The sequence below is a fragment of the Triticum urartu genome, chromosome 7A, assembly GCF_056163025.1.
Source record: "Triticum urartu cultivar PI428250 chromosome 7A, HENAU_Tu73, whole genome shotgun sequence".
Classification (NCBI taxonomy): domain Eukaryota; kingdom Viridiplantae; phylum Streptophyta; class Magnoliopsida; order Poales; family Poaceae; genus Triticum; species Triticum urartu.
The window spans coordinates 715991021-716001557 of record NC_141879.1 but is presented as its reverse complement, the minus strand read 5'-3'; the positions used below and the strand labels follow the sequence as shown (position 1 = coordinate 716001557).

Genomic DNA, 10537 nt, shown 5'->3' with positions numbered 1-10537 from the left:
GCATCATCGTTGACACGCCGCTGCATCGCCGGCACTTCATCGCCAAGGTCTTCATCAACGTGGTCTTCATCACCATCATCGTTAACACACTGCCGCCACCTCGTTCACAAGATAGACACCTAGCGTCCTCTGACAGATTTTTCTGCAAGATGCGACCTCGACGACGGCAATGACCGCGTCATCCACAACTGCATGACTGCATCGACACGGCGTCACTACAGTGACGACCCTACACGGCCACACGGTTCTGGCAAAACCGATGTGTGCTCGATGGGCTTCCTCCGGTCTTGGCAAAACCGGTGGACTCATCGCCGACGACACCTCCGACATCCGCGCGGTGCATCGTCCACGTTTGCAGCTCCGTCATAGCGCATTTTTTTGCGCCTCTAGCTTTGTGCGGCTTCATCATCCACGACGACCACGACTACCTCGACCACGGCTATGTCACCATGATCGGCTACCTCGATATTAATGGCTACGTCTACAGCAACTCATCGGCAACAACTCCAGTCAACAGCGTCCGCCTCGTCACTTGCGTCCACGACACTCCCGCTGTGACCGCGGGAGGGAATAGAGGAGAAGACAGGGAAGGCACCAGAAGGGGACGCAGTCACCGCCCTAGGTGCCGACCCATCAGCCATCAGGGACGCAGTTGATGATGGTGCAGCGGAGAGGACGGCGGAAGCGCAAGACTTCAAATTCAGTCGCAATCGTTCGCTTCACTCCCGCTACGACTGAGGGGGAATGTTAGAATATAAGTTGGGTTAAATATAGAGATAAGGAGATAGAGATAGAATTAGTTTAAACCACATGTAACTTGTCTTGTACTCCAAATCTCTACCCCATCATGTACTCTATATAATGGCAGAAATCACATATTTGACCTGAGGTCCAAATCAAATCACAAACTGACCTCGTTCCGAAAAAATTTCACTCTGCTGACCCTTTTGTGTGGCGCCCGACAGCTAGGCGCCACAGACCACTATGCAGCGCCTCTGCCTTAGGCGTCGCACCTCCTGCCAGCGTGGCAGCCCTGGTCCAGTTGCGGCCCCACAGACAGCACTGCAGCGCCTCAAACTTAGGCGCCACACTTGTAATGTGCAGCGCCTAGCTCTTGGGCGCTGCATAGTCTGTGTTCCACTTAGGCTGGCCCCACCCTCTCTCCCATCCCACCCCCACCCCACACACCCCACCCCACACAAACCCTTAGCCTTGCGCCTCTCCTCTCTTCCCCTCTCCCCCTCTCAAATCCTTCTCAAATCTTGCAAATCCGAAGTATTTGACCGTGGATTTCGAAGCCAACCCCTCCCTTAGGGAGGTAATCTCCTTCGATCCCCTCGTTTTCATCCATAGGAATTGTCACATTTGCTCAAATATTGCTACTTTGGGGAAACCCTAGTTTTGGCTTGGATTTGCAAATTTGTATTGAATCATGTTATGTTTCTTTGCTAATTTGGGTTGGTTAGGCTTTCATAGTATGCTAGGGTTAGAGTTATGTGTGTTTCATGTTGGTGTTAGGGTTATGCTATGGTTAGGGTTGTGGTTATTGTTAAGTGGGGGTTAGGGTTATTAATTCATATATATGTTATGGCATATGTATTTTGTGCAAATATTTTTTGTTAAGTACTTACTTGATATATGTGTTTTTTATTATTGTAGGGATGGGGAGAACATGTGTTTATGTTCATCATGTGGATAAAGAGGCCTTTTTGAAAGGCAATGTTGAGCCGGACCCGGATGAGCTTGACATGGTGTTTGAGAGTAGTCCAAGCTATGCGGAGCTCTTGGACCAAGTGAGGAAGGATTTGAATTGGATGGACCCAAGTGACGTTGTTGAGTTCGTGGGAAGGCATAATGTTGGTTTTGGAATGCACATCCGTTGGAAGACAATGCGTGTGAACTCCGAGCAACGTTGTGTTGCATACAAGGAGACGGTTGCCGAACCTCTAGACAAGGCTCTTGAGTTATTTGCCTCCAAGAAGGTTGAGTCTACTTTGAATTTGGACTTGAACCGGAACCCCTCCCCGTTGGTTGCTAGCACTCCACCACCCATGAACCAAGATCAAATGAGTGAACCTCATTTCACGCAACAAGATTGGCCAACATTGAGCCCGACTCCAAACAACCAAAATGAAGGTTTTGAAGAGGAGAATGATGAGTACGAGGAGGATGACAACGAAGTTGATCTCCATGACAACAATGTGGGTGATCTCGACCAATATCATGTGCAAGAGACAATGGACCAATCCATCCCTTTTTCCCATGCATATGCATCGGACTCGGATGACAATGGTCCCGATGAAGAAGTTGATGAGGAGGGGTTCACACCGAAGGAGGCCCAAGCATTCAAGAAGGTATTCGGGCGGGATCACAAGACACCATTGTTCAAGGATCTTAGTCTCGCGGATGAAGCCGTTGTGGATGGTGGCAAATGCATATCTCTTGGAGCTAGGACAAGTTCTCACCGTGATTTGGAAGACGGCAAGAACGGGATATATCCCGGTTGTGAGTTTCAATCCTTCTTGGAATTGAAGATGTGGCTCGACAACTACTCGGTTACGCATTATCGTCCACATAAAGTGGCCAACTCGGACGTCAATGTGCGTTACACGGTCAAATGTGAAGTGCCAAGTTGTCCATGGATTGTGCGTGCAAGGCCATGGAAAGGAGGTCCCACTTGGCGCATAGTGAGTTGTCTACCAAATCACATGTGCCGGCACAAGAATGCGGATGGCAAGCTTGTGTACCAACAACACAGACAACTCACGTCCGAGTTCATCGCTTATAGGCTTTCCAACCAAATATCCACACTTCCAACAATGAGCATCAAGAGTGTCATTGACCTTGTGAAAGCCATCTTTCATTACAAGGTGAAGTACGGCAAGGCATGGAAGGCAAAGCAAGCCGCATTCAAGATGTTGTATGGCAATTGGGAGGAAGCATACAACCGACTCCCTAGGTTGTTGTTAGCTATGGCCACTACAAACCCAAGCATGGTTCACGTGGTTGAGCCTCATGGGCACCAAACATTGATTCACAACGGGAGGACCGTCCGAGTATTTGGCCGTGCATTTTGGGCCTTTGAGCAATGCATGAGGGCTTTTGAGCATTGTCGACCCGTCATCGCCATTGATGGCACGTTCTTGACCGGACAATACAAGGGCACTTTATTGGTTGCAATAGCAAGTGATGCCAATAACCGGGTGTTGCCTTTGGCTTTCGCTTTGGTTGAGGTGGAGAACAATGATAACTGGGAGTGGTTCTTACGTCAATTGAGAACAAGGGTATTACCAGCTGAAAGGGAAATTTGTGTCATATCGGATCGCCATCCAGGAATTCTCAATGCGGTGGTGGTTGACATTCCCGGACATAGAAAGTTGCACCATCGATGGTGCATGAGGCACTTTTGTGCAAACTTCTATAGGGCATGTGGTATCAAGGAGTTGGCCGATGATCTTCAAGATTGTTGTCTCGCTTTCACCAACAAGCGGTTTGCCACATTGTTCAATGCATTGCTCAGACACAAGAAACTTGACCCCGGTGGTCATGAATTTCTCAGTAAGAACATTGTCGAAAGGAATATGTGGGCACGTGCTTTCGATGAAGATGGCCGGAGGTACGGTCAAATGACAAGCAATATGGCAGAATGCTTCAATAAGGTGCTCAAGGGTGTACGTGCATTACCTGTGACGGCAATAGTTTAATACACATTTGACAAGATGAATGGATACTTTTTGAAGTATTCAATGGAGACGGATAAGCAGATTGCTGGTGAGAACAAGGATAAGCACAAGTACTATTTCCCACCAAAGGTTGAAGAATGGTTGGACTTTCAATCACGAAAGGCAGACTCCCAAGAAGCTGTACTATATGACGACAACGAGTGGAAGTATGAGGTGAAAGAGCCTGGAGGAACCAGAAATGATGGCCACCAACACGGAGGCCGCGCTTTCAAGGTCTCCCTAACACGGTGTGATTGCAGCTGCATGAGGCCATCGTTGCTTCATCTCCCATGCTCGCACTTGTTAAATGTAGCCCGTGTTAGGAATGTGGACGTCAATCACCCTCTTACCGTGAGGAAGTCCGAGTTCTCAATCATGACGGTAAAGAATACATGGGCTCCCCGGTTTCAGCCATACTTGGACCAATCACAATGGCCGGAGTATCATGGAGTTCAACTATGGCCGGACCCGGAATTGAAGGTCGTTAGACGGGGAACACGTAAGACAAAGCGTCTTAGAGGTGACATGGACGGATGGGGCCATGGTGGCGGTGGAGAATACGGCGCCGGCCAATTCCAAGAGCCTCGTGAGCAATCCCGTTGTGGGGACTACAGTCATGGGGGACACAACACAAGAACTTGTCCCAAATCAAGAAAAAGATCAAAGAAAAATGATGCAAGCACAAGCCAAGCAAATGATAGCCAACCAAGTCAACCAAGGAGTAGCCAACCAAGTCAAACAAGCCAACGAGGCACTAGGCAACAAAGAGGTCGTGGTGGTGGTAGAGGCCGTGGTGGTGGTAGAGGCCGTGGTGATGGCCTAGGCCGTGGGGATGGTCTTGGCCGTGGTGAAGGCCTAGGCCGTGGTGATGGTCTAGGCCGTGGTGGTGGTGGTAGAGGCCGTGGTGAAGGCCTAGGCCGTGGTGATGGTCTTGGCCGTGGTGGTGGTGGTAGAGGCCGTGGTGATGGTCTTGGCCGTGGTGAAGGCCTAGGTCGTGGTGATGGTCTTGGCCGTGGTGGTGGCAGAGGCCGTGGTGGTGGTCTAGGCCATGGTGGCGGTACAGGCCATGGTGGCGGTAGAGGCCGTGGTGGTGGTCTAGGCCGTGGTGGTGGTAGAGGCAGTGGTGGTGATCTTGGCCTTGGCGGCGGCCGTGGTGGAGGAATGTTCACTTGGCTCAATGGACCATTGCCGTATGTCATTTACTATGATCTTGTTCTTTTGGCTCAATGCTTGTGTTGTCATTTTGCATTGTGTGACTAACTATTATATTGACATTTTCATAGGTATGGAAACAATGAAGGGGGTGGAGGACACGGAGGCGAAAGGTGAGCTCCCTTGGTGGTCGGAGGAGGGAGAAGAAGAAGAAGAAGAAGAAGAAGAGAGGAAGAAGAAGGGACAAGGACCATGACCTTTTCTATGAACCAAAATGTGTGCTACTATGTGATATGAGACGTAAATGACTATGTCTTTTTGGCTAAATGTTTGTGTATGACTATCTGATTGGACAACTCTATTGCTATGTGTGTATGAGTATGTGATTTGGACTACTACATGTGATTTGGATATGATTATGTGCCATCTATGTGAATCACAAAACATAAAAATCACTTTGTATATGAAAACAGCAGATAGTGCAGCGCCTAAGGCCGAGGCGCTGCACATTACAGTGCAGCGCCCCTCCCTTAGGCGCTGCAGACTGACTTAGCAAATTTTCGGGTGCAAAAGCTCCTGGAACGCTTCTGTTGCTCTCTGGACTGGGATGTCCAGCAGTGCAGCGCCTAAGGGAGAGGCGCTGCGCCTAAGGGAGGGGCGCTGCACTGTAATGTGCAACACCTCACGCCTGGACGCTGCACAGTAAAGAGCAGCGCCTATCCCTTGGGCGTTGCACACTCACTTAGCATTTTTTTGGGCAGAAAACATACTGGAAGCTTCTGTTGCTCTCTGGACTGGGATGTCCAGAAGTGCAGCGCCTAAAGAGTAGGCGCTGCACTATGGTGTGTGGCGCCTCTCCCTTAGGCAGTGCACGGCTGGACATCTATTTGCTGCACTCACCCCCCTCCCACCCATCCCCACCCCACACATCCCCACCCCCACACAAACCCGAAGCTCAGTGCCTCCCCTCTGCCCTCCTCTCTCCCCTTCTCAAATCCTCCTCAGATCCGGAGTATTTGACCGTGGATTTCGAAGCCAAACCCTCCCTTAAGGTAATCTCCTCCGTTCCCCTCGTTTTCATCCATAGGAATTGTCACATTTGCTCAAATCTTGCTACTTTGGGGATTGGATTGGATTTGCAAATATTTGTTTAATGATGTTAAATTTCTTTGCTAATTTGGGTTGGTTAGGCTTTCATGGTATGCTAGGGTTAGGGGTATGTGTGTTTGATGTTGGTGTTAGGGTTATGCTATGGTTAGGATTGTGTTATTGTTAAGTGGGGGTTAGGGTTAACCAAGAATTATCGGTTTTGTAGGCATGGCTTCATCCGGTTCCATGAAGAGGCCACCGTGTGCTAACCAAGAAGACATGCGGAACAAGTGGGAGGACGCGTCTTTGGACAAGGTGAAGGAGAAAGATGCCAACATCCCGCCATGTTGGTGTGGAGATGTTTGCAAGGTGAAGGTATCCACCGACCGAAATAAATCATGGACGGAAGAGCGGAGATATTTTGTATGCCCGAACTATGCTTATGATCGTGCACTTCCAACTAACGCCTATGACCAACCACCGGTAAGCTCAAGAAGTAAAATGTTACTATCAAATGTGTGTCAACACTAACAAAAATTTTGTATGCAGTCACCGCCTCCTATATGCAAGTACTTCACGTGGATAGATCTTGAAGTGCCAGAAGATGTCAAAAAGGACCAATACCAAGATTGTCTTAGGCGGCAACGGCGGTTCGAAGAATCGTTTCAAAGAGGCTTGGAGGAAGAGCGTCGTCAGAAGGAGAGGATGGAGCGGAAGAAACGAGACGAGGAGAGGGCACGCCAAGCGAAACTTGCTCGTGAGGAGGAGAGGGCAAGAAAGCTTGCAAAGGCTCGCGAGGCGCAAGAGGAGGACTCGGCCCGTGACAAGAAGGGGAAATGGCCTCGCTCTACTCAGTAGGGACTTCGGTTCGGTGCACGAGTCGTGAACTTGTGAGGGTATGTAAGATGTTGGTGAACTATTTTCTAGGGCAAGCTACCATTTGTCATTTGTAATGAATGTGTCGTGAACCATGTCGTAGTTCGAATTGTCTTAAGTTATGAACTCGTCTGCGTAAAATTTTTGTTTGTTCAAATTGTTGTGATGATGCAGTCATTGTAAGTATTATGATGTTCCGGTGAAATGAATGTGCTGTCAACTCTGTTTTTGCAGTAAGGTGCAGCGCCTAGGCTTTGGGCGCTGCACTGTGAGGTGCAGCGCCTAGGCTTTGGGCGCTGCATTGTACAGTGCAGCGCCTGACTGTCAGGCGCTGCAGTGCTGTTAACTGCCAAACTGCAGAAACAGATTTCATTTTGGCAAACACAAATATTGAACAATTCAACTGAACAAATACCACAATACCACAAATACTGAACAATTCAACTGAACAAATACCACAATACCATAATAATTTGAACATCACATCTTTTAGGACAACACAAATACCACAATAGTAAGAGTTCACCAACATATAACATAACCAAACAAGTTCATCAATCTAACAAAACGGCTACAAGAGAGCACTTCCATAGTAACAAACACTAATGCCTTCCGCGCGTGTTCCTGGTGCCACGCCTGCAGGCAATCTTCTTCTTCCTGGATGGACGAGCCTCCTCTTCCTGCACTTCCTCCTCCGCCTCCGCCTCCGCCTCATGATCCAAGCTAGCCATCCGCGAGGTCCCTACGACCACCTTTGGGTTGCCTCTGTTGTCAAAGTCGTTGGGCGTGTACCGGCGTCTGGGCTGCCTAGGCTTGAACACATATGGGGACCGAAGTTGAGCGTCCGCCAAAGTCATGTCATCATCAAGCTCATCGCCCTATCACACAATCAAACAATATGGTGAAGACCGACGTCGTAATCAAGTGAGAATCACATCTAAAGGATTAGTCATACTTCTTGGGTGACCGCACCCTCATCATCCTGATAAGCATATGAGGAACTCACATCGTCCCTCTGATGGTGAGATGAGGGGTCTGATGGTGTACCAGACCTAGAGGCAGATGGTTCATCAATTTCGGGATCACGGCAACCGAGAAGATTCGATAACTGCCTTAACTTCCTGGCCTGACGCTGTAACATGAACAAGTGTGGAAGATATGAAACTCCGCAACATAGACTACCTCTCATAGTGAATGCGATTTGTACCTTGAGGAATGCTTGTAGTGGACCATCATCATTACCTTTTCCAACCGGTGTTTCCTCCAGAATAGACTGGCTCTCATCAGCTGCTTTCTTGATCTCGGTGCACTGCGGATGAGAAAGAATGAACACATTAGCCATTCAAACATGTGTAATACGGCCAACGGGAAAGTAAAGAAGAAACACTTTACCACATAGTTAATCACCGGAACAGCAGGGACTCCGTGCCCTACCCTGACATCTCTGTTGTACTTCCCCTTTGATAGATCCTCAAAGTTTACGGGTTCTTCAAGAATATCCTCATTATATGCCAGCGGGCATATCTCAACTCGAGTATTTTCAAGAAGCCATCGTATGTAGTTATCAAAAGCAAGTGGACAATGCTCACGAAGCTTGGCGCGTGCACTGCTACGAGCTTCCTTCACACAAAGCTGGAAGCGGGTAACATACGAAGTATGATGCTTGTCCCAGTCCTTTATCTTCCGCTGCCTTCTCCTCTCCAACCTGCATGGTACAAAACCAAACATTAGCAAAATCAAGGAGTGACGATGCTTAGTCAATACGGTTCATGCTGTCTTACCTATGAAGTGCTTTGTCCGTATCCACCCATTCCGGCGGGTGAGGCTGGAACAGACCAAACCGACGAGACACGCGATGTGGCAAATGAAACTCAACAGCCCAGTTGCATATCAGTGGGCACCGCATACGCCAGAGATCCCTATCCCGCAAGCACATCGAGTTGATGGTAAACTCCGGGGTGTACCCAAGTCTGTCATCGGCGCCATATGGCTGCCATTCCACCTATGAAATAGGGCAACAATGCAAAATTGGTGAATTTTTTTAGGCAAACATGAGAAATGACTGAAGTAATGACCTCGTTACCTGCTCAGGCGTAATCGTGTCCAACTCGGCAACGTACTTCTGGTACATGAGATTGACATCGTTCGTCATCTCGAAAACCACATCCCACTTGTAAGCCCAAGTGGGGCGCCGTAATTCGTCATCTTCATCTTCATACCAAGGATTAAACCTGATGCTCTTCGGGCGTCCAACAGGCAGACGCTCCCAGCTCCATACAGAAAGTAGAAGCATATTACCACCAACGCCTGCACTATCTGTGATCCTGCAACACGCATCGTCCAGCTGCATATGAAAGAAAAACAATGTTAACTTGACAGCAAGCTTGCATTGCTAATGAAGAAATGAGTTGATCACAAAACAGACCAACTACCTGTCGGTACAAGTAGGCAAGAGTCGCTGAACCCCAGCTCCATTTGCTATCGAAGACGGTCAACGCCTTCAGCCACATCCATGGAGCGTTCTTGCCAGTGGAGTCAGGAAACAAAGTCCTCGACACAACATACCACATGTAGACACGAGCATGTGTCTGGATCACGTCATCAGTGGCATCCGGAGGGCACGTCACAAAGTGAGTTTAAATCCACGTGAAAGCAGCTCCGGATGCTTTCCTTTCCTTCTTCTTCTTCTCTTCTCCCTCCTCTACATCAGCCTCAGCCTCGGTAGGAGCCATACCGATAAGAGCAATCATCTGCTCGTGCCACCCATCAGAATCGGTGCTCATACAGAGAGGCATCCCGTCGATAGCAAGATCGGTGATCAACGAGACATCCTCGAGCGTCACGGTCATCTCCCCAGTCCGAAGATGGAAACTATGCGTCTCCGGCCTCCACCGATCAGCAAGAGCGGACACCAGTGGAGCGTTCAGATTCGGCGTGGACCGGCTGACCAACTGAATCCACGGGAGTAGTCCTGCCTGCTTGATGTACGGTGTGTACCGCTCATCGTAAGGCATGGCAGGACCAGAGACCCCGTGATACCGAATCTTCAAAGGTTCAAGCTTCTGCAAAAAACAAGTAATGACAAATCTTAGGGCATGTAAATTTCAACTTAAGGCAAAATATTTAGATTACTCGTTATTACCATCTCCTTCTCGCGCATCATGTAGGCCCGGTGTTTCGTGTCGTAGACATCGTCGAGAAGCCAAACCATCCTTACAAAGTTCAAACAATAAACATATATGAGTTCATCTCAAATATCGGTAAACACTCAACATTTCATATGTGTTCATCTAAACATCTCATATGTATTCATCTACAAGAATCTCAACATCTCCTTCTCACACAATGAATAAATGATTGTAAATTCTCATATATATCTAGTATGTCATATGTGTTCAAGTAAATCAACATCTCATATTTCAAATAAACTCAACATTTAATATATATCTAAAAAAATTCAACATCTCACATATAGCTACAACACTCAACATCTCATAATTATCTACAAAACTAGGCATCTCATATATATCTAAAAAAAATTACAATCTAGGTTTCACTAACAAGAATCATATAGTGTGGGGGGGGTCAAAGGTTCCACCTAATCTTGGGCAAACAAAGATCCAAACCAAGCAAATCAAAGGTTCCACCTAATCTTGGGCAAATCCCTAAAATTGCAACGCATTTACGGAGAAAAAGAA

General features: G+C 48.0%; 1 protein-coding gene across 1 annotated transcript; it reads right to left on the bottom strand.

The window, feature by feature from the left end:
• Nucleotides 1-7411: 7411 nt before the first annotated feature.
• Nucleotides 7412-8991, bottom strand: LOC147962096 (uncharacterized). The gene is made up of 6 exons (XM_087537017.1): nucleotides 8923-8991; nucleotides 8621-8841; nucleotides 8232-8544; nucleotides 8047-8148; nucleotides 7795-7971; nucleotides 7412-7717 (listed from the first exon to the last, which is right to left on the bottom strand). The coding sequence occupies exons 1-6, from the start codon at nucleotides 8989-8991 to the stop codon at nucleotides 7442-7444; spliced, it is 1158 nt and encodes a 385-aa protein (XP_087393143.1). The 3' UTR covers nucleotides 7412-7441.
• Between the last annotated feature and the right edge of the window lie 1546 nt (nucleotides 8992-10537).